At 36.8% G+C, this 25,486-nt stretch overlaps 1 protein-coding gene across 1 annotated transcript in view; it reads left to right on the top strand.

Annotated features, from left to right (window-relative positions):
- Nucleotides 1–25,486, top strand: part of ABCA12 (ATP binding cassette subfamily A member 12) — a gene marked incomplete at both ends in the record, with an annotated part of 173,372 nt that overhangs the window by 78,539 nt on the left and 69,347 nt on the right. The window contains 8 exons of the mRNA XM_079782526.1: nucleotides 4,390–4,502; nucleotides 8,910–8,985; nucleotides 12,846–12,964; nucleotides 13,973–14,079; nucleotides 19,870–20,126; nucleotides 20,775–20,887; nucleotides 22,130–22,254; nucleotides 24,091–24,264. Of these exons, the coding sequence (XP_079638652.1) occupies nucleotides 4,390–4,502; nucleotides 8,910–8,985; nucleotides 12,846–12,964; nucleotides 13,973–14,079; nucleotides 19,870–20,126; nucleotides 20,775–20,887; nucleotides 22,130–22,254; nucleotides 24,091–24,264 (1,084 nt within the window). The remainder of the gene's footprint in view (nucleotides 1–4,389; nucleotides 4,503–8,909; nucleotides 8,986–12,845; nucleotides 12,965–13,972; nucleotides 14,080–19,869; nucleotides 20,127–20,774; nucleotides 20,888–22,129; nucleotides 22,255–24,090; nucleotides 24,265–25,486) is intronic.

Raw genomic sequence — 25,486 nt, 5'->3', positions numbered from 1 at the left:
TCAGATCAGTGTACTTTAGAGCATCTATTGAGAGAATGAGGAAAAAATTTTTTGGTGGGGTAGGTTTTATCAAAATGCCTTGTATCTTTATTAGATGGTAGTTACATCCTATATAATAAAAGCCTAATATGCTAAGTGTCTAGTTGACCAGCCAGCTATTCAACCAATCAAAGCATAATATGCTAATGATATGCTAAGGCTGCTCAACCACTCGTTATGATGTGCACTGACCACCAGGGGGCAGATGCTCTGACCAGAAGGTTAGCTTGCTGCTGGGGTCCGGTATGATGAGCCAGATGGGCCCCTGTTGGATGAGCCAGATGGGCCAGCTGAGCAAGATGGGCTGAACATGCCCTGGAGCCCTCCTGTGGTCCCTCCCCAGCTGGCCAACCTCCTGCATCTCTCCCAGGCCCCAGTTGTGCACCAGTGGGACCACAGGAGGGATCCCTTAGCCTGGCCTGCACCCTCTCGCAATCCAGGACTCCTCGGGGGATGTCAGAGAGCTGGTTTTGGACAAATTCCACAGGGGAAGTGCCACTCAGCCAGAAGCTGGGCTCATGGCTGGTGAGCACAACAGTGATGGCAGGAGCCTCTCACACCTCTGCAACAGTGCTAAGGATGTCCGACTGCCGGCTTAGGCCCAGGGAGTGGGCCTAAGCCGGCAGTGGGACATCCCCTGAGGGCTCCCAGACTGTGAAAGGGTGCAGGCTGGGCTGAGGGACCCCAACCCCCCCACTGAGTGAATGAATTTCATGCACTGGGCCTCTAGTAAGAATATAAATTTGTCAAAACTTACTGAACTGTAACCTAGATATATTGTATTGTATGTCAATTATACATCAATGAAATTTGCTTTAAAAACAACAAATAAAAATAAGAAATCTCACAAAATAACATTCAGTAGAAGGTAGAAGTTCCAAATTAATAAATAAATAAATTAAAAATACTTTATTACTTTGGTGGAATATAGTACATAGGAAGGACATTGCACTATGGCTATTTTTATTCTCTTAAAATCCAAAATAAAATTGTATATTGTTGCATTATGCAATAGAGTTTGTTAGGTGATGATTACAAATGTTGTAAATCAAACTATATAGTAACAAAGAAGAAAAAAAGTAGCTAAAAGAAATAGCTTCAAGTTATTTTTAAAGCAGATGACATTAGACTTTTAACTAGTCAGAACTCTTTCTTTTTTAAACTGGTCAATATTTATTTATTTATTATTGCTAAAGAATAATATTCATTCTTTTTAATATTATAGGCCCTAGCTATATGAGCTTTTTTACTTAGAAAATTAATTTTAAACCTCATTTAACTTTAATTAACTTAAATTTTAAACACTGACACTTGATACAGTAACTGGTAAACCTTTTAGTATGTTTGGAACAATGTGGGTATGTGAACCTACTTTTTCATCTGTAAATGTAATGAAATCTACATACCCTATAATAAACAAACAAATAAATAAATAAATAAATAAAATACAGATTAAGTATTCTTAAATGAAAATTTACCAACTGAATTGAGATGTTCTTTAAGTATAAAATACAAGGTGAATTTTGAAGACTTACTACAGTAAAATACTTAAAATGTTTTATTAATAATTTTATAATGATTAAAAGTTGAAATAATGTATTTTAGAAGTACTGGGTTAAATAAAATGCATTACTGAAATTAATTTCTTTTTTAATATGAGTACTAGAAAATTTAAAATTGAATATGTGGCTTGCATTATATTTACTTGAAAAGCCCTCATGAACCATTTTTTAAAAGTTAATTCTTCTTTACTATTGTTATTAAACTGAATCTCATTAAGAGCCGCAATTTCTTCACAAATGACTATATTTTATCACCAAATTACAGTCTCATTGGCTTATTTTATTCTATGAACCCTATAACAATTTTCATCATTTTCTCCAACAACTTTTTTTTTTTAAGTTTCAAGTTGGCATATAACCAAATCACCAAAACCAGATGATATAATGTTAAGGTTATGACAGAAATTAGCAAAAATGAGCAATCATAAAAAAATCAAGAGGGATATAAAAATATCCATTACTTTCACCACTTATGAAGAAGCCAAGATATGAATAACAAAAACTATTTAAAAATATACTTATTTACAAGGCAACTTGTTTTGGGTAACTTTCATTTTTATATGATGAACAGCAAAAATATATTTTACCTAATAATAGACAAACATGTAAGTTGACCGTATCTCCGCTACGCCCACAGCCAATCAGGAGTAAGTGTGCAAATTAACCTGACAAAGATGTCAGGTTAATTTGCATATGCAAACGTGGAGCAGCCGGGCGGGGCGGGATGCCACTATGAGGGGGAGGGTGGAGCAGAGGGAGCTATAGAAGCGGTGCTCTGGCCGGGAGAAAGGCCTTGCTGGCTCCCAGGCGGCCCTGGAGCGGGGACTTGGCGGCTCCTGGGCAGCCCGGGAGTGGGTACTTGCAGGCTCCTGGGAGGCCGGGAGTGAAGCCAGGGGAAGGAAGGCCTATTCTTGCACGAATATCGTGCAATGGGCCTCTAGTACATATATATATATAAGTTAAAATAAAAACATTCTGATCAATGGTTCAAAAGATTTTAGAGAAGATGGGGGCCAGGTGTCATTATTTTACATTTTGTAAAATAAAGATAAACTAAGTCTACTGATATTTTATTCATGGTATTAATAACAATAATGCTGACAGTTTTAATGAGTATAAAGTATACTAATGCCAAGTATTCAGTCTTTGAAGGTGTTCCTTTGGACAACAGATCAGGTAAGCCTGGCAGCAGGTCTCGCTGGGAGAAGGCTCGCAGATCTAGGATCTGAGGCTGTTTAACTAGTTACATGGTCACCAGGGTTCAGAAACAACTAAAGTCTGAGAACCAGGAAATTCTTGGGGCAAATCTAAAAATGCCTGAGGTGTACAGAGTAGAGATGAAAAAAATAGAGCCACATCTCTATGGCCAACCACACGGCTGGCATAACAAGGTAATGATGCCTGTGGGCTCTGTTCGGAAATCCTCTGCCCTCCTCCTCCCCATGTTGGGGCAAAGTTTCTATTCCAGATGTAAGACGTAGAGTGGAAAGAACATACACTTGGAAATTAGACAGAACCAGCTCTACTTATTATTACCTGGATAAAACTGTGTAAGTCATATAACTTTTTCAATGTTAGTTGTCCCATCTTCAAAAAGCCAAATAAAATTGACTTTATGGAATTAGTACAGAAATAAATGAAATTATATATATATATATATATATATATGCTAATACACACACAAATACATCATTATCTATATGTATATCTTAATGTTATACTATGAACTAGAGGAAACTCAAAAATTAACACTCTAAATATAGCTTTAATCCATAGCGAAGAAGCTAAAATTAAAATAATCTTAAATAATAAAAATTCCAAAAATATTGTAAAAACAATTAACATATATGCACATACGGTATCTATAGCTAAAGCAAGCCTTTAGTTGGCTGAGAGGCATGGGGAGAACTATTAGCTAATTTGTACTACATTTAACTTTATTACAATGGCAAATAGTTAACAGAGCCTTTTGTTCTAGTTACTACTCATGTAAATTAAAGCATTGCCTTAGCTTTGATCATTGGTATATAAATCATAGTATTTATGAAATTCAGACATACATGTACAATGCCAATATTTTTAAAAATATACTAATGACAAAAAGGGGATTGCATTTCTTAATGAATTGCTTTTTAGGAATATGGAATGAAGTCAAGCATCAGTGAATTTTCTGATTGTCTATTTCCAATGCAGACTGCCCATCTTATTGGTAACATAATAATCTTGAGAGACAGTGCCATTTAGTCTGGATATTAATTCTAAACTCTCCTTGGAGGAGTGCCTGTGGGCTACTTAGAGGGCAGAATGAAGTCTTTAATTAGGTCAAGCTCCATTTTTTTTTTCAAAAACATTACCATTTAGTTAGCAAGACATAAATATTTCTCAAGTGCTTAAATAATAATTATTCCTTTATCAAGGTGTGATTTTTCATGAAAATAATCTTCAATATTTAAAATTTTCCTTTACTTAAAAAAAGTGATATCCTTTCTTCCAATTCCTAATCACTTATCTTTAAATCTTAACTGAAACAACTAATGTGAACTTTGCTCCCTTACTTTTAGGCCCAGGCTTAAAAATTCTGGAAACGTGCTCTTAATTTATGAAAATTTTGTTGGGATTTTATGCATGAAAAGCCAAACATGTAATTTAACAACAAAAACACCATCTTGTCTTTTTTCTGTTACAAGAACATTTTCTCTACTGTAGACATTTTCTCCTTGAATAACCTTTTGTTTCTGTCTGCAAACCTCGAAATGCGATTTGGCTTAATTGTTTTTCTACTTGTTAGTGCGCTGCTGGTCGTGCAGAAGGTTTTTCCACATCTCACAACTAACGAAGGTTTCAGAACTCTCCATAAATCTGTTAAACATCTGCTGTACACTCTGAACTCCCCAGCTCAAGGTATTGTATTTCCATTTTACTCTATTCTCTTCTATGCCTCAAAGCCTGTTAAGAGTATAAAACAGAGTGCAATGGAAGTAATCATTTATGGATGATATTATTCTCAGGTGGGGGCATATGCTGGACTAAATCTGGACATCTGGCTAATCAAAGCGTGGAGAAAGGGAGAAATGGCCAGAAAAGACACTGGCTTTCTAGAGCTTTTATTTAGGTGAAAACAATCTCTCAGCTTATAAAACTATGTTTATACTTGGTAAGGAAAATAAATATCAGGAGTAAGCCTCAACAGATTTTAACTAGTACTTTCTGGAACACTGAATTGCAGACTGTTTGCCCTCACTTCCAAATTTCGGGTTTTTAATCAGGATGAGTCTTTTATTGGTAAAAATATACCCCTCCACCACCATTTTGAAAATGCATGATGGACATCGGAGTGTGAATAGATCAGTATAAATTTACTGTCAATCCCAGTGCAAGGCTATAGCATGGTGCTAGTGAGTCTGAAAATATCACCTTTGCATATGTAGAATAGCATCATATACCACACATGAAAACACACAACACACACACACACACACACACACACACACAGATATTTAGGGCTGTAATAAGTCCCTAATCCCCAAGTAAAATGTTCTGTTTGCATTTAGCTTTCCTGAATGACTTTAGAATTACATCTTCTCAACTGAGTTTGTCAGCTTTTAAATATGTGGTCTTTATCTTTGGATCGACAAAGAAGTACCCTGAGAACATCAGGTCACAAGCTGCTTATTCATTGTAAGGTCTCGAACCATTAGTTTTCATATGAAAAGCAGGTTTGGAAAGGCCTTGGTGAATTCTCACTGGAGGGTCTAACACATTCTTGGATACCAATTTCTGTTAGTCTAGAGCATTTTGCACATCTACAATTACAGAATTAATGACTAGCTTTCAAGATTTTTGTTAAATTCAAGGTCTTAAAGAACATGGAGGTGCTAGGGGAAGGCTTACCCTTTTAAAAAAGTCCAGGCCAGAAAACCAGACAGCGCACTAACAAACACCAATTATTTCCCACGTATTTCTTTTTGTACTTGCATTTTAAAGACTCGAGAACTTCAAGTGTCTCCTTACCATTCTTTTCCTTTTCACCTGCAGACTCACACCTTGTAATTATATAAAGAGATAACATTAAAAAGGTGTTTTACAAATGACAAAAGCTCATCAGGGCTTTAAAAGCCAAAGGAGTAAGCAGCATTTCTTATTAACAGACAGCAAACCATTTATCCTGGTGAACAATATAATTCAGTATTCTAATATTTTGCATTAGCCACGTCTCATGTCTATGCGTATAGTAATAATTTTTGCATGCATTGAAACATGTCATTGGATGGTCAAGATGACAAGGAAATGCATCAAAGAAATGTTTTTATTTGAAAACTTGATAGGATTAATTAAATTTGTTTTACTTTCCTCCTTGTGACTTCATCAGTCTGAGAACACCAAGGCAGTGGTTTTAATGTCAATTCCTAAAAGTCTGTACCTGCTTATGTAGAAACTTTCTGGACTTTGAAAAATCCTTCTAGGTGTTTGAGGAAATCTTTCAGGAAACCTGAACTTGTCACTGAGGGCTCAACCAGAGACCAACAGCTCAGGGGTCTCTAGCACCAAGTATAGCCTCCTGCCACATTGCCACGCCACCCAGGGCTCATTGTTCATGGCATTGCGCAGTATTTGTGAAGGGAACACATTTTCTCCCTTGGCTTTAGCTTCAGTTAAGCTGGAGTGGGGTGGGATCTCACAGCAGAGTGGTTGGATCCTCTCTAACGTATGACAGGGCTGATAGAGTTTTGGAAATCTCACACCACTCATTCAAAGAAGGACAATAAAAAGGTAGTATTTTTTGTATCAATGGTAAGTGCTTTGTTATCTTAAGTCCCTTTTATCATCAAGACCACTCCATGAAATGCAGTTATTAACCCCTTTTTTTCAGACAAAGAAACTGAGGCAAAGGGAGGTGGGGCACTTCGCCTATGTGATACATTCAGCAAGTAAAAACTAAATCCTGGATCTATGTCCAAAGCCAGGTCCCTGGAGCTTTTTGCTAGATGGCCTCACTCATATTTACTTAATGGGACATTTACACACTTGATTCCAGGATATCTCGTGCAAGTACCTGCCACCACCCAACCTCAGAATGGCTCCACTTTCAGTCACTGGTGGAGTTTGACTCATTGTTCCAGATTCCTTCCACGTGATACATTTCCCACAGCCATCCCCTCATTCTTCTCCACACACTGGTTTCTACAATCTCCTCCCCTCCCCAGGTCTATTTCTGATTCAACCTTGATTATGAACACACTTCAAGGTTTCTTCAGAAGCCTACTCAGCTACCATGAAAATATGGAGATGCCAATAGACTCTTGGGAAAAAGTTTGTCTCCTAATTTCCTGTGTTAAGGAATCCAGTCCTCAGCTCTGCCTAAGCGAGGCTCCCTGCTTCGGAATTTAGTATTTAGCATTTCCATTTATAAACACTGAATTTTGAGAGCAAAGGTTACCTCTGTGACTCGCTGAAGTTTGCTCTTTTGCAAAGTAGTAAATTATATGAAACTATATCTTTAACTAGAAAGCCATTTTTTACTGGTAAAACGTTATCTGTGCACTAGATTACTTTGTATCTATGGACACCATTTTAAAATATGTCTAATTCTATAAACTAAAAACAGTAAACTCTCACTCTTTAAAGGTCTGTAACATTTCCCACTTTGTTAAAGCCTATTTAGTGTAGTATTTTTATCAGGATATTTTATAGTCCAGAAGCAAAAGTGGCCAGAGAAAATAGTGCCTGCTAACATCAGGGCCAAGTCTATCCTTGATGTGCAAAGTTAATTCTATTAGGTACTCATTTTAGTAGCCTGATGAGAAAGAGAAACTTCATGCAACATATTATACAAATGCCACGGAACATGCTCAGTATCACCTTGGAGTTCGAAGTGAGAAATATTTGGTCTTAGAAAAATGGCTTTATATACTTTTACATTGCAAAAGCATAAATCTCAACAGAGTCCTATCCTTGCCTATTCTCTATATAGATGCCAATAAATAATCAGTTTTACCATCATTAATTAGGTTTATTTATTCTGCGTATCTTCATTCATTGATGGTCCTTTAGCCCACTGATGCGTTGCTATCATTAGAGCAATAACATTCAGCTGCACCTTGAGCTGAATGCGAGAAAACTCCGCTCGGCTGAACAGGAAAACTGAAAAAGCCACTCTGCCAGTGACTAGGGATGGTGCAAACATTACTCAAACATGACTGATGCAGAGATAGATGAGGAGGTCTTCAATTCTGTGATACTCTTTTACACACATGCTAATTTAAATAGACGACATGATCAGCACTGGGAAAGCATGGATGAGTGCATCGTTGTGCACTAGGACCTTTCAGAAGGCCATAGGACACCCCAACTAGAGACAATGGGAGAACTATTAGTGCTGGTAATAAAATTTCCTATTGAAAACGATTAGGCCACTGTTAAAATGACAGCACTGAAACATAATGAATTATTTATAAGGAATAAGTAGTGACAGAAGAGAAGACTAAAATAAGTGATAGTGTTTTCCTAAAGGGGCTGAATGAAAGCACTGGATTGATGATGTTTTTATTTATGCAGTAGCCATTTCAAATATTTTCACTTTCAATTTTTCATGTGAATGCTATTGCACACTTACTGTTTAATGATACAATGTTCGCGGCGAGCTGCATCAACAACCTATTTGACTTCTGGGGGCAATTCTCAATGTTAAATTAGATCTTCACATATGGCTTCCAACAGACCCAACTTAGTGATTACCTTCCACACTCCAAACCTTCATATTATTTGAAACCACTCAGAATTCTGTTTAAATTGGCCAATTTGCATTCACAGCTGCATTCAATTGAAGTCAGAGGCTGCTTTTTGAAAGATGAAAAATGTCGATTAGTGATGACAGATGTTCCTAAGTTCTAGACAACTTAGGCAAAGAAAACCCAGTGATCCATGACTGTAATTGGCTTCATTTGATTAACAAGTCACATGGTAGTCAATCTGCATTATACTATTCAAGAATCATCGATGCATTCAGGTCTTAGGATAAAATAATGTAAATGGTTCGATGCACAAAGAAAGAATTTGTTAGAAATGCGTGTACTTGACCATTAGGATTATTTTGATTAGTAGTCATCTATTTCCTATAAATATCCTAATTTTTTTTTTCTTTTAACAAAAAGAGCATAGACACACTTGTAAAATTCTTTGGAGAAAAATTCTGCAGATTTTCTGCATTTTTTTCCCCCTTTAATTTGACCGGAGAAGATATCTGTTAAGAAATATAACTACTGTAAGGAAACATGTTAAACATTGACCTATATAAATGTTTTACTATAGGCACCTCTGATAATACAACGCATACGTGGAGTGAAGAAGATGCCCAGTCACTTTCTCCAAGCAGCCTGGCTGCACAGTAAGTCTTTTTCTGTTGGTTTTTTTTCTAAATGGGTAGGCAACCTGGCTGAATCAATCAAAACAATTCATAGGCATAATTCATTCATGTGTGTAAGACTATGGAATAGAAAAGTCAATTCTTGATTAATTAAAGAAAAGGGTATAGTTGAAGTGCATTAATGTTGGAACTTATAGGGGTCTCATTTCAATTCTAAGATTACATAACTAGATCCAACGTGTCCTATCTGGATTGGTTGCCTTATGTCTATGAGGAAATCTAGCTGAAGGTTCAATTTCCAACCCTTTTTGAGGTTTTTCATCATGAAAAATGTATAACGTTGCAATTTTTTACATTATTACTTATTTCAGCTTTTAAAATAAAAGTATTTCTTATGCCCAGTCAAGGTCATGCAAAAATGTATTTGCTTCAGTAGTATTCCGGGAGCAAACCTGTTTGTAGGGAACTCTTATTGGGGCATGCAAATATGTTGTCCCAGATACAGGCAGGGGAATTGACAGCAGCAACCTTGGCTTCTGAGGACCGTTAATATAAGTAGTTCCCTGTAATAGCTGTAACAGGTATTGTAGGAAGTACAAGCAGTTGCCTGTTGAAGCCGATTGAAGTAAATTCCTACCTCAAGGCAAATTTAGAGACTAGATGGCCTGCTATGTAAAGGTTGTTTAGGCTTGATAAATTATATTATTGAATTTTTTTTACTTTAGTCCCAAAGGATACATTTTTATGCTAATGGAAATTTGTACAAATAAAAAAAATAGTAGGTCTTATTTGTAACCATTAATGTTTTTCTAAAATAAAATGCATTTAGTTGTTTATAATATTTCTATTACTGAACAAGAAGTTCTCCAACTCTGGGTAATTCTAGGCAAAATCCTCCCATAAACCACCATCTCCTATGTCTGTTTCCACCTCTCTTCACCTCTAAAGTAGCTGAATCAAATGCTTCTCCCAGAGCAATCGAGCAGCCCTGGGACAATCCCCCTTTGCTAGGATGCCATGTTCCAAATGGTCTTTTATAGCCATCAAAATAATTTTTTTAAAAAGCCTTGAATTGAGACAACTGAATGTTTATTGCTAAGGCCAGGTATCTTTACCAGAGCCTCAAGGCATCCATAGCATTGAGAATGCTAGCACTGAAGACCTGCAAATTCTACAGTAAACATAGTTAGCTGCTGACAGCTATCTGACAGTTTATTAGGAAGAATTCAATACTTTTAAGATGGTTCTTGTTGAGATTGATAAAATGAAGGGATTTTTTATATTTGGACTTCCATTCCATTCCCATTTTAAAATAATCCCAGCGTGGCATTATTTGGCATAAAATAAAAATTCTTGGTCCAGAAATTTCTAAAGAAAGCTGCTCGAAAATATTTTTTTCTTAGCTCTTCTTCCTCCTCATTGTTTTTGTTCTAAGGTTATTGTTTTTATTGTTGTTACTAGAGGCCTGGCACAAGAAATTCATGTGGGGGTACGGTTCCTAGGCCTGGCCTGCGATCAGGGCCATCTTCCCCGCTGCCCGCAGCCATCTCCGCCCCCCTGCCGCCACCCACCCCTGGTTCCCCATTCGCCATCAGGCGATTGGAGCCTGTCGGCTGGGGGAAAGAGACCAAAATGTGGTCAGTGCGCCTCATAGGGACTGGTCCAGCAGTTGTTCTGCCATCAGGGTCAATTTGCATATTACCCTTTTATTATATAGGATTGGTGTGTGTGTGTGTGTGTGTGTGTGTGTGTGTGTGTGTGTGTACTAGTATGTGTGTATGTGCACACTCATTCATGCACACATCTGCAAGCTCATCTTCTTATAAGCATGCTTGGGAAGTAGATAGAATTATATAGAAAGGATCCATATATTAAATTGTTTGAAAAAATAATTGGATGCTTATGCCAGGACAGTGGCACATAGATATGGAATCTTAATTTGGGGAGTATATTAAATCCAGTCTCAAAAATCTTGTCAATTAAATGTTCTTTAGGCAACTAAGAGAATGGCTCAGGTAATATTTCAAGGTCACTTCTAGTGCAGCATTTTTTTATTTTATTTTAAGCTTGAAATTTTATCATGAGAATCTTCCATGCCACTCCATTTAGAAGGTTAGGCCAATATTTTGCTATTGAGCGCTGCACCGGGATGGAAATGGCTCTATGCTATAATAACTGTGACAGAAAAGAAGACAAACACAAAAGAAAGAAAGGCAATAGCTAAGAGAGAGCCTCTGTTCAAAAAAATGCCTAAACAAAAGCAACAGGTTTTGGGAATGGTTGCTGTTGTTTTTAATATGAAGGCTATGGATTGTACTGAAATGAGGATCAGCCATCTGATCAATTAGCTGTGCTCTGTCTGCCAAGTTAGAGACTTTTCTTGACATAGATTTTTTTAAAGTTCCTCAAGGACCCAGTGTTGTTAACCCACATCTAAGCACTCTGAAACTTCTTTAGTGTTAATGTATACATTTCCTTACATGTTTCCTAGCTATGCCAGGATAGGACTCTTCCCTTAGTATTTGAAAATCAAAGTTAAACACATCTGACAAAAGTAGTTAATTTGTGTATTGTACAGTTTGATTCAAAGTAGATGGCCCCAAAGCAGTCATTGACATTTATTCTATCTCTACCGTAACAAAATTCAACAGTAGACATTAAGGGAAGAAGTTATAAAATAAATAGAGAAACAGCCTCATAGTTGAAGTGAAGGGCATGCATAACACACAGATTTATTTGTTTACATACATATACTCCCAAAATATAAGGCTATGTTCTCATATGCCAGTCAAAAAGAAACCATAAAGTGGTTAATTTGGGAACACTAAATTGGTTGTTTCTTTACATTTTTCCTTGTCGTTTTTTCTTTTTTGTTGAGTTTATTGGGGTGACACTGGTTAATAAAATTATACAGGTTTCAGGTGCACAATTCCCCACACATCATCTGTACACTGTATTGTGTGTTCATCACCCCAAGTCAAGTCTCCGTCCATCACCATTTATCCTTTCTTTATCTTCCTCCACCTCTCTCCCCACCTCCCCCCAGCAATCACCACACTGTTGTCATGTTGAATTGGATATTTAAAAAAAAGGAACATATACTGTTTAATTGTATGCCTCTCTTTCTCTTTAATTATAATGAAATGAATTTATATAGGGAATGATATAGGTGTAAAAGATATAGTAGATTATCTAGCCTCTTACACACTTTATTTTCAGTTTTCTGTCTACACGTGCAACCATAAAAATTGCAACTTGATTGACAAGAGAAGAAACTGAGGCATGGTGTGAGGTTGCAAGGCTTAGAGGGAAAAGAAAAAAACACACAAGACTCACAGGACATACTTTCATTGAAAAATTATATCCAGCTCATGATAGTCAGTGGTAGAGAGTTAACCTGTGAACCAAGAGGTCATGGTTCAATTCCTGCTCAGGTCACATGCCTGGGTTGCAGGCTCGATCCTGTGGGGGGTGTGCAGGAGGCAGCCGATCAATGATTCTCTCTCATCATTGATGTCTCTATCTCTCTCTCCCTCTCCCTTCCTCTCTGAAATCAAAGAAAAAAATATTTTTTTTAAAAAGATAAACTATTGTTTATACAAAATTCAAGTTTAACTAGGAGTTATGTATTTTATCAGGCACCCCTAGCCCAGTGAATTTTTCTGTCCCATAAATGTGCCTAAAATTATCTTGACATCACTTATGATTGAATATTAAAATAATTAAGTACTTTGATTATGCCCATGGGAAAGGTAAGTGCTCGGAGAACCCAGAGTCCTGCTGCTTCACATGCCAACACCAGGGACTCAAATGATCTCAACAAAATGGCTTTGCTTTATTTCTATATGACTTAATTTACATATTCTTTTCCAATTCTATAGGCTCCTACTACTAGAGAACTTTGAAGATGCCCTCTTAAGTATATCAGCAGATAGTCCTTATCTTCCTTACTTGGCATGTGTGAGAAATGTCACTGACAACTTGGCCAGGGGATCACAAGGTAATATTTCTCTTAACAGTCAAAGCGCGGCTCATGGTTTCTAATTCTGTTCTGAAGTAGTAAGTCTTTCAAGATGTTTGCTTAAAAAGGAAAGAGAATTTACACATCTTGTTTCCATATGCATCAGTTTTACTTGGGTGGTGTGATATATGAAGGGAATATGTAATCAGATTATTATATTGTTCTCTTGCTGCTGCTAGTACAAACTTGCCAAAGGTCCCAGAGTCCTTAAGGGTTCACCTAACCCTTCATAACTTTTTTTTGTGCCCTTGATACTCTCAATTGTAAAAAAAAAAAAAAAAAAGAAGAAGAAGAAGAAGAAGAAGAAGAATGATAATAGTGACTTCCTAAAGCAGATGTAAATTACATAAACAAAGGAATTTTTGTGGTAGAATATTTTTTACTTCCTACCTTTACACACTTTATTTTCAGTTTTCTGCCTGCACGTGCAACCATAAAAATTGCATTTAATCAAATGTGGTTTCTTTTCTTTTCCTTTAAAGAGAAAATATCTATGTTCTCACATTTTAGAGGAGATAGGTTTTTCCCTTTTCCTACACCAAACACATTTTTGAGACTTAATGGCAAGCAAATCGCATAACAAATAATTATACACGGTCTCCGTTTAGCAGGCATGAATTAATTGAGGTTGCTGGGGCATGTTTGTGTCACAGTGATTATACAACCTATTCTCCCCAAACACTTCAACTTAATAGTAGATCTAAAAGTCATAAACAAAAACAGTCAGTTCACAGAGAGCCAAAACTGCTTAGCAACTTTGCTGGAAATATTTTTGTCTCTAGGCAGAATACCTGAATGTTTCTAAAACAGTGAACTCCGTAGTCTCCATTGTTCAAAAAAAGGTTACATTTTCACTCTCCTTCTGTTTAGATTGAACTAGACTATTATTTTAGAAAAGCAATAAATTAGGATTAAGGTATCTTTCAAATTCGTTTCCTAAATGACTTTGCAATTCACATAAAATAACTTTTCTTCCCTCCTTTGCAGAAAATTTAAGACTCCTGCAGTCCACAATTCGATTTAAAAAATATTTTCTTCAAAATGGTTCCTATGAGGATCACTTCCCTTCACTTCCTGAAGTCCTAAAATCAAAAGTAAGCCCTGAAAGAAAAAAAAATAAACCTCAACCTTTCCTGTTGTCCTTTATCAAGATGGCTTTTAGTTTAAGTTTTAAATCTGTATCTTCATAAATATGGGTCCTATTTGGACTCTAGATTCATGCTGGAAAAGTGTGACAGAGTGTGCTGATGTTATATAACAATATTTTGTGCTGGTGTTTATAATAATATTTTGTTTTTAATCAATGGATTTCTTTATATGAAATGACCCATAAGAGTCAAGTTACAGTATACATACACATAAAAGAATGACTAAAATATGGTTATCTCTTAAAGCTTCATGATTTTAAAAAAACATTCATAATATCATTTCTAATTTGAGTTGTCCTTAGTTTTCAAAACTATAAAATTTGATTTCAAAAGCCGATGTTTTAGACTTCACAGTGTACAAAAAACCTCAGGAGTTGACTCACCTTATTTTTTATTGTTATCATCATAAGAAGAAACTAACAACATATTAGAATGTATGACATTGAAGAAAGAGGAGAAAGCAACAACAAAACTTAAAAACTCAGAAGTTTGTCTGAATTGGTTCATGTTTATTGGTCAATTATTTTTTGCTTAGCTCATGCATATAGTATGCAGGTTATCATGAAATTCACTTCATTTCTTAAAATAACTCTATTAAATTCTGAAAGCAGATTTCCTAGTTAGAACAGCAGTTTAATATGATTTATGTAGCCAGGGATAAAATAAAATTAGAACTGGTTTATTCAGGGCAAGCAAGATGCCTTGCTGTAGAGTCAACATGGTATAATTAAGCAGACATCCAAATCGTATGTCCATAAAGATTGCAAATATATATGCTGGTTAGATTACCTACATTGAGTCCTAGTCTTCCACAAATCAACATTTCTAATGTACTTAATTTAGCACTATCTTGATTTGTTTGTTCAAATGAGAAGGAAGTTGTGCATTCATCTGGAAAATTTCTACTCTTCTTCAAGGACAAGTTTAAATGTCATTCCAGTAATATGAGAGTATCGCCTTTCTCCCTATTCCTCAGCCAGGATAATGACTTTGTGTGCATATAATATTTATCCATTCTTCCATTCCATCCATCATCTACACTCACATAATACTAATCTATTTCTTTAAAATACATAATCTCCATTTGTCAAATTCTTATAATCATTTGGAGAACGAAAAACAGCCCAATAACTATAACCCAGTGAGGTGAGTGCTGTGGTATGTGGAAGGACAGGATTCTGTGTATGGAGGTGGGATAGCTAAGTCAGATTGCAGGAGATGGAGGTGGAGAGACAATTTCTTGGAGGAGATCATGTTTACTCTGCGTCTTGTAGGACTGTGTAGAAGAATGAGGCTACAATCCTACATTCCAGACATAGAGACCTACATTTGTAAGAGACACAGGTTACCTGGAGTCATGGTGTCAAGCTTGAGCAGAAGGTGCCTGTGGAAGAAACTGGGCCCAGATTATAAAGGCCTCTTTGTGCTTCGTCAGAGGGTTTGGATCTGATGCTGAAATTTGCAAATTTTAAGAAGGTGATATTTGCATTTTAGAAAGAGATCTCTCTGGGAGAATTGTGGGGGATAGATCGGAGGAAAGCAAAATAGGTGATATTTGAAGTAACCTAAGCAAAAATTGAGACCCAGCACTGTGTCAGTGGCAGAGAATGGGAAGGTGGGAAGGAAGAGACAGTTTCAAGAGTGTTGTAGGAGTTTGCGTTGACAGGAAATGGCAGCCAGTGAGGGGTGAGGCATAAGGAAGAGTTTCTGATGACAGTGACATTTCTGGGTTTTGGAATTTATTACTTAGCACTACAATTTGTTGTAAAGATAGAATCTATTTCCCTCAATAGAGTGTAAACTCTGATTAAATTATACCGCGGCATCTCTAAAGCCCCTAGCACATAGTAGGAGCTTTTGATTGTTATGAATAAATGAGGGTGCTAAAGTAGAGCCCTGGCGATGCAATTGTGTTACTGGGCAATTACTCACTGTAGTTCTCAACTTGTGAAAGTAACCAATATACAATATACAATATACAATATACAATATACAATATACAATATACAATATACAATATACAATATACACTAGGGAAATGGAAACAAAGCATTCTCAATCTTTTAGAGTAATGGGATGGGAATAGAGCTAAGAATAATTTAAAACAGCACCCACATTTTTAATGTACTATTCTACTAGAGGGTTATATTAAGAAAAAATTCTAGAAGCATGGAAATAAACTACAATTTTATCCCTTGGGTAGAAAATGCATTGTCATTTATAAAAGCATGGGTGCTGTTTGCCATTGACAGAACCCTTCAGTCCAAGACTATAAGCTCCGTGAGGAATGTTGCTAAGTTTGTCCATTTAGTGTTATATCTTCTGCACCTGGTGTAGAGTCTGACTCATGGAAAATATTCAGTGCATATCATTGAAAGAATGAAGACAAACTCCTAGAGCTTTACAATAAGAGGTGCCTTTACTTCCCTGATTGGCCTGTCATTTGTTGGTGACTTTTCCTCCGTTCCCATCCCTCAGTTCTAGCCCTAACATTCTACTCTAGAACTTTATGTATTCTTGTCCCTTCATTGTTTATTTTATGCCTTTTTAGTTCCAGTCACTTTGGTGGGAAGGAAAATTCATGACTGGGGAACTATAAATGAAGTAGATATTCTCCATATTGGGCAGAAATATAGATAACACAGTATTTTTACTGTAACACTTTTACATTTTTAAGTAGTCCCCTTCCCCCTGCAAAGAGGCCAGGTGTATTGCTGTTTTATCATTTTTATGCTTACAATATTTTGAGTTGTACACCATCATGTCACTTACAATCCTGATTCAGATGCATTTGGGCACCATAGGCACTGGGGGATTCAGTTGCAGAGGGACATGGAGTTAGTTATGGGTCATTGTTCAAGAGTAGACTTGAGCTCTTACTAGGCAGGGTGGTGATAAAGGAGAGAGGGGCTTACTTGAGGCTCTGACAGACCTGCAATCTGGACTTGACACATAATTTTGAAGAGAGAATTATAATTCTCTGAATTTATGTTGATTACTAATGACCCATGTAGCTTCAAAGTTTTAATGCGTGCATGAACAAATTTTAGAAGATGGTTGTAAATAATGACAAATACTAAATTACCAGCATGCTACCCCTTAGTAGATGTGCCTCACCGTGCATTCCATGGTATTAACATTGAGTTAAATCCTTATTTCAGAGGACCAAAGCCACTTCAATAGCATGGCTAGATTTCCATTTCACTTCTATTACTTTTAGCTTGTCAAGTAAAAATTGTACTATATGGACTTTTACTGGGTTCTCATACATGTATACCAAAGTTGCCATTTAAAAAATATATTTTGGTCTCTAGGAAGGAGAGTAAGTCATTTAAATGGACTATACCCTCAGATGCTCAATTGAAATAAACATATTGAGCTACCAGTATTTATTCTTTTATTTAAGAAATCACTAAAATAAAAGTAGGTGGAAGATATGGCAGGAAGGATTGGCCTCTATTCATTAGAAGTTCAAGCATATCTATTATCTGGAAAATCAAAGGAAGGAACAGAGTGGCAAACATGTAGTTACAGCTGGTAATGATTGGATCTATTACAAAATGGAAAATTTATCATAGCAATAAGACTAGTAAGTAGAAGTTTAATACATATTTGACCATTTCAGATAGTTCAAACCCAGAAGTCAATTGGGATATTAAATACAGTTGAAAACAGGCCAATAGTATTTGCTAAGATGATTGGTGTTTAATTGCAGCTGCCTGCATGTTGTTACTATAAACCTCTCATCAAAGACACATCCTTGTGCTTGTTCCATTTGATATATGGAAAGAAATGTTCCAAACATTTGCCTGTATTATAAAACAATTCATTTCTGTCAAAATACAACTTCTTATTAAAAACTGAGCTGCAGCCCTAGCTGGTTTGGCTTAGTGGATAGAGCATTGGCCCAGGAAACTGAAGGGTCCCAGGTTCGATTCCGGTCAAGGGCACGTACCTTGGTTGCAGGCTTAATCCCTGGTGCATGCAGGAGGCAACCAATTGATGTGTCTCTCTCACATTGATGTTCTTCACTCTCTCTCTGTCTCTCCCCATCCCTTCCACTCTCTCTGAAAATCAATGGAAAAATATCCTCAGGTGAAGATTAACAAAAACAAAACAAAATAAAACAAAAAACCACTGAGCTGCAGTGAATGACACATATTTGCTCTTTCAGGTGGTGCTCCCAATTATTTGACTTTTTAAAAGAAATAGCTCTAGGGTAGCTTCCAAGCACAATAGAACTGGCTTGCCTGGAGGCATAATATTTTCCTCCAGGAAGTATGATTTGGGGATATATCCTCAAAAATGAGCTGAGTGTAGTGAACTTCATTGAATATAGGTGACAAGACAGGAAATTAGTTGATTTCCACTTTTCTTCTTTTCTTATACGTGCAGGATTTTAACCTCTTTAAAACACTTTTGTCCCATAGAACAAATGGACCTAGTTTTCCTCAATAGATAAAAGGGTAAAAGATAATGTCGATACCAGTGCAGACACTTCTCAAAACCAAGGTGTATTTCAGTCCATATTTTAAATGCAGTCTTATTAAAATGCATGTGATTCTCAGGCTGCAGTTAGAAAGGCCTTTTCTTGTCCATTATTGTGTGTTTTTTATGGTGCTAAAATATACATAATATAAAATTTACCACCTTAACCAATTTTAACTGTACAGTTCAGTCTTGTTAAATGCCTCCACATCGTTGTGCAATCATCTCCAGAATTCTTTCCATCTTGCAAAAAACTGAAACTGTACCCATTAAACAACTCCACATCTCTCTCTCCCCCTAGTCCCTGGAAACCCACAATTCTACTTTCTGTCACTATGAATTTTACTACTCTAGGTAACTTATGTAAGTAGAATCATCTGTAATTATCTTTCTGTGACTGGCTTACTTCATTTGGTATAATGTCCTCAAGGCTCATCCATGTTGTAGCATGTTACAGAATTTCTTTCCTTGTTAAGACTGGATAATATTCCATTGTATGTATATACCACATATGTTTCATCCATTCATCTGGCAGTGGACACTTGGGCTACTTCGAGCTCTTGGCTATTGTGAATAATGCTGCCCTGAACCAATAGCTGTCCAAAATCCAACTTTCAATACTTTTGGGTATATACATAGAAGTAGATTATATGATAATTCTGTTTTTTAATTTTTTGAGGAACCACCATATTGTTTTCCATGGTGCATTATTTTACCTTCCCACAAGCAGTGCACAAGTACTCTAATTTCTCCATATCCTTGTCAACACTTGTTATTTTCTGTTTTTTGTTTTTGTTTTGTTTTGTTTTGGGGTTTTTAAAAAAATAGTAGCCATCTTAATGGGTGTGAGGAAGAAAGACTTTTTAAAGTTCCAAACCAAACTTGCTTTGCTATCTTCCCTTACCTGTGATTTAACATACAAACTGAAATATAAAATTTAAATATTTGTGGTTTAAATGGATAAAGCTAAATGACATCTTTTTAAACTGTGACTCTACAAGATACTAGTATTAATGCAGTTGGGAAACATAAGTCTGATAGGTTCAAAAGTTTTACAAAATTCTTAAGAGAACAATAAATTTACATGAGAGAAAATAGTGCTTTGTGGAAAAACTGTGCTAAATGCCAACTAACTAACCACATGTAACTTTTTTTTAAGTAAGTCACTTTTGGTTGCTTGTTATCAACTACCAAGTGTTTAGGATAATGTGACTGATCTATTTGCCACTCTTTCCCCTTTCTGAAAAGGTGTCTCAGCTTCGAAACTTGACCGAACTTCTTTGTGAGCCTGAAACTTTCAGTTCAGTGGAGAAAATGTGCCAGCTCTCTGGCATGAGCTTCAGAAGCCTGTGTGAAGAGAGTGCGTTCCATGTGCAGCTCCTCGAAGCAGCAGAGCTTGGCACCGAAATAGCCACCAGCTTACTATACCAGGACAACATCATATCTAAAAATCTGAAGGACCTGCTTACTGGGGATTCAATCAAAATTAATTTAAATATGGATCAGTAAGTTTTTCCATTGTGTTCCTCCTTGGTGAAATCCCTTCTCAAATTATTATTATTACTAGAGGCCTGGTGCATGAAATTCATGCACGGGGGGCTCCCCTCAGCCCAGCCTGCACCCTCTCCAATCTGGGACCCCTTGGGGGATGTCTGACTGCCGGTTTAGGCCCAATCACCTGCAGTCGGACATCCCTCTCACAATCCAGAACCACTGGCTCCTAACTGCTCATGTGCCTGCCTGCCTGATCGCCCCCAACTGCCCCTCCCTGCGAGCCTGGCCGCCCCACACAGCCTGCTGTTCGGTTGTCTGTCCAGTTGTTTTGGTCATGATGGCCCCTGGATTTTTATATATTAGGATTAGTCCTCACTTGAGGATATTTTTTCCCATTGATTTTTTTAGAATGGAAGGGAGGGAGGAGGGGGAGAGAAACATTGATGTGAGAGGCACATCCATTAGTTGCCTCCCACACATGCCCCTTGGGGCTGGGGGTCAAACCTGCAACTGCAGTACATGCCCTTGACTGAGAATCGAAACCACAACCCTTCCTTTCGAGGGCTGACACTCTAACCACTGGGCAGAACCAGCCAGGGTCATTCTCAATTTACTGAAATTCCTAGTCCGATTCTTACTTCTTTTATGTTCTGTTCCAGGTTTCTAGAACAAGCGTTGCAAATGAATTACTTGGAAAATATTACACGATTAATACCGGCCATAGAAGCCACACTGCATGTCAATAACAGTGCAGACACTTCCGAAAAACCAGGTGTGTCCTCATCCACATGTAAATGCTGTCTTATGAGAATGCATGTTTTTCTTATGCTGCAGATTAAGAAAGCCTTTTTTGAAGTTCCCTACAGAACCTTCTTTGTAGCTGCTCTTTCATATTAGAAACCTGAAGCTTTCAAATATGGTTACTCAACTAAAGTAAAAACACAGAAAAAGCTAGCAGAGAATGAAACAGGGAAATCTGATTTCACAGTGAAAAGGTCTCCAAACATTTAACTAGTTAGACCATTTATTTATCTTTTGTTTCTCTGATATATCAAAGTACATTAGATAGTCCATTGAGAAAGCTAGGATGAAATTTATTTACTTCCGTAAGAATAATATGATTTAAAAACTAAAATAGCTGCACTTCTCTCTACAGAAATCTCAATTCAGAACCTCCTGTTAGTATTCTGAGCACGATGCATCATGCAATACGCTTCTCCTTTGCATAATACCTCAATACTGAAAAGAAAGGCATTCAGAATTTTGGACAACAGGCAGCAAAATTGGAAGGGCACTAAGTCCAAAAATAAAGACAGAGTATTTGCATGAGGGATACTTCATAAAGAAGTCGAAAGGCATTTGCAGAATGGAAATCACCATCTGCCAAAGTAAAGTCAAAATACTATGCATTAAATGACCCAGATATGAAATAATTATAATAGCTGTCCTAAAAAGGTTTGAAGTGAAACACAATCTATTTAAAAGTGAGGTAATGATTGTGAAAACTCTTTATAAACTGCAGGGTGCTGGGCAAAGTTAAGGGAAAATGCCCTGTGCCCTGTGGCCGTGTGTTGTGGATTTAACAAACCTTGCCCTAAGTTGACAATATTATATGATTCGAGGTTCACAAGTATTTTAAATTTGTGTGATGCTTTAAATCAAATAGAGGGATGTATATTTAGTGCACTATGTGATCAGAAACAGTGAGGAAACCATATATTCTTTTAATGAATCTTGAATTATTCCTGGGACTAGGGGGAGAGACTCTACAGAACACAGAGGAATCTGTTACCGTAGGTTAATGATATCATAATAGAAACAAGTCTAAGTCAGATAGAGATACACCCTTAAGATGCAAATTTTGCCCAAACTGGGAGAAATCTGTTCCTCACACAAGGCATATATGTTGAATATATGTTTTAGTCAAGAAGGTTTCTCTGTGTTGGTATAACTAACAAAATTACATTGCAATCAGCATGTGAGTTTTTTTTTTTCCTTTTTTCCCCCCTTGCAGGTCAGTTAATAGAAATGTTTAAAAATGTTGAAGAGCTGAAAGAAGAACTAAGGAGAAGGACAGGAATGTCCAATAGGAGTATCGACAATTTGCTGGCCATTCCTATTCCGGATAACAGAGCTGAGGTGGGGTATGATGTATCTGTACTTATATCCAGTTTCTAAAAGTCTCAGTAGTATTTAATATTTGTTGAACATTTGTCAGTAAAATACTGAGTAGTTGAATGTAAATCTGGTGAATTTTCCATGCAAGTGATAAAATTAGAGGCCTATCCTAAGTGAAGATGAAGAAAAATCCTGAAGCAAGAATATTATCACTTTCTGTTCCTTTCCCTCTGATCTTTTCCTTCCTCTTACCTCCTTGTTCCTCTCCTTCTCTTTGCCCCCAGATGGTTTTCTTAAATAATGGTGCCGTCCATTCTTTAATATTCACTATCACACGTTATCAAAGGTAACTTTGCATTATCATTTTCTATTATGATGGTATCAAAGTAAAGTTTCAGTAACCTAGTTAGGGGTCAAAAACAGAGAGACTAATTTGTAAAAATTAAAATAAAAGTAAATATTTGTACTTAAAAGTCCCAAGATAAGATGTAGTATATAACATAGATATGGGCAAAGGAAGTTTGTGTAAGTTTATGAGTGTAGTAAACATTTTTTTTTGGTGTGAAAATGAATAATGTCATTTACTCATAGGCTGGTAATAGGGTTTTCCACTTGAAATCTCTTATCTTTTATCCCCTTTTCAAGTCCATTGTCTGGAAACGTCATGGAAATTTTCCAAAAGAGCTGCAGAGCTTACGGCCTCCTCCATTCCAAACTCACGTGTGACAGAGTGTGTCATTTCTAAGCACAGCCCAGCCATCCTCCAATATTGGATAATGTCTTTTTAAAAAGCCTATAAACGCTGCCTTTGGATAGTATTTATGTTTACTTGTGTCATGTTAATTGGTTACCCAATACAAACATTAGAACTGCTTTGCCTGCACTTTTTCCTCTTGATTGAGCAGGTAATTTTCATTCACCTTTTCCCTTTGATCTCACCTCTTGCTCATTTGATCCTAAGACCTGATTTCAGCAATCGTGTTTTGGGCTTCTGAAGAGCAGTTTCATTTTAATACATTAAAGCATGTAAATGGAGAGCATGCATGTTATTGCTTTCAAAAGGAAGGAGGGACACATTTCCCTAATCTGGAATTTCATAAACTTTTCTCTTTATTTCATTTTGGTGGCAATAGAGATGACTCCTTATTTCTCATATTAACACCTCACTTTTCACACCAGCATTGCTGTCCATGATGACAAGAGTTCATTGTACAAGATTATAACTTTCAATAATTATAAAAATAAAATGCAATTTGAATAAACTAAGGTTAAAATTTAAAGGCAGCATGGATCTTAACCTAGTATTTTCCCCAAACTTACTCCAAATCAATTATTTTTCTTGGTGCCATCATTCTCCCAGGTGTTCAAGCAATAAATCATCATAGACCCATCTCTGTCTCTTTTCACATCTTATTCCTTAAGCTTTCCAGTGAACTGTGGACTTGCTGTAGTTTTATTGATAGTAATTAGTGCTTTAAATAAGTATTTGCTTTTGAGGATAATGTCATATTTTAAAAAATATGTTCCCTACTCTGCAACCCCTTTCTTTTTTTTAATTTTTATATTTTTATTGATTTCAGTGAGGAAGGGGGAGGGAGAGAAAGATAGAAACATCAATGAAGAGAGAGAATCATTGATCGGCTGCCTCCTGCATGCCCCATACTGGGGACCGAGCCTGCAACCGGAAATCGAACCGTGATCATCTGATTCATAGGTCGATGCTCAACCACTGCGCTACTCTCGCTGGGCTGTCATGTTTTGTAATGAAGACTAAGAGTATAAAAAAAAACGCTCAAAATGGACAGGTGGCTCTCAAAGGGTTCACAGCTAAAATCTTTTTCTTCCTCCAACTTGCAGATTATTTCTCGTGTGTTCTGGTTGCATTCTTGTGGTGCTAATGGGACCAATCCCAAACTGGAAGCTGCGATGAAGGAATTCTGCAGCCTGCCTCTTCCAGAGAGATCCCGCCAGTCTTACCTCATCGGGCTCACTCTGCTGCACTACTTAGACATTTACAACTTCACATACAAGGCAAGTTGCTGTTGATGAAATATTTTTATATTCATACTTCAGTATAAAAATATTTGATTACACATGCATGCTCTTTGATACTGTAAGGAATGAAATTCATTTATATAGCTTGTGAAATTATAGCTTTATGTTAGAGTGAAATGGGACCTTAGAGATCAAATATGGCAAATTTGCACATTTGTAGATGAGAAAATGAATATTATTACCTCATTAACTCTTAGTTTGTGTATCCAAGACCAGGAATTAAGTTTAATATATACTATATTAATGTGTGAAGTACAAATGCTATAATTTTTTTACAGTGAATAAGCATTAATTTGATAAGATAAAAATTAAAACTAGAACAGTTATTTTTTTCAAGTAAAAAAATAAGGGATTTTTGGTATGTTTTTTAAAAAAATTAGTGTTTTCCTCATCGGTTTAGAAAGACGCTACCATTAGTCATTCAGTAGAACAAAACAAATGGTCGTTATTAGGGCTTAGTAAAGGCAGCAATGACTCCATCTTGCAGTAAGTGGATGCTTTATAAGTACTTATTTAATAAAAAAAAAAACTGAAAGAAAATTTAAACTTAAAAAACTTAAGCCCTTTGATCACCCAAATCTAGAGTAAGTAAAAAATATTTATATGTTATTGAAAACACTGGGAAAAAATGTCCCACTCTTTTGGTGAGAAAAACCAAAAGCAACAGAGCTGACTTATATTGTTGAAACATAGCAAAGTCTACTTATAAATAATTCTTTTCTGAATGATCACTATCCCACACCTATATTCTGCAATGATCTCTTTTCTGGCCTCCCTGCTGCCACACTTACCCCACTCCCCCACCCCCACCCCCACCATCCCTAAGCAGCCAGAATGATCCTTTTAAAACTGGTTTAAATTATGTCACACCTGTGTTCAACCTTCCAGCGGCTCCCCATTTTATTCAAGTAACCCCCCCCCCCCCGCCCCAAGCCCTACAAGGGCCCCATAATCTGTACAACCCCTCTCCATCTCTAAAGTTCTGTTTCCTACTTGGCTACTCCCTGGCACAATATAAATGGCCCAGGGCTGCTGTGTGGCACGGCTGAGCGAGGCCCCCTTCACATGATTTGCAGGGCTGTTGGTCTTACTCAACACTGACCTCAGTAAGGCCTACACTGACCTCCCTATTGAAGATGCAACCAGCCTCACCTACAGCACTCTCAGATCTCCTTTTCTTGCTCTATTTGTTTTCTAT

This window comes from Cnephaeus nilssonii (assembly GCF_951640355.1).
Source record: "Cnephaeus nilssonii genome assembly, chromosome: 10".
NCBI lineage: Eukaryota > Metazoa > Chordata > Mammalia > Chiroptera > Vespertilionidae > Cnephaeus > Cnephaeus nilssonii.
Note: the sequence above shows the minus strand (reverse complement) of the source record. Positions and strands in the feature narration are given on the sequence as shown.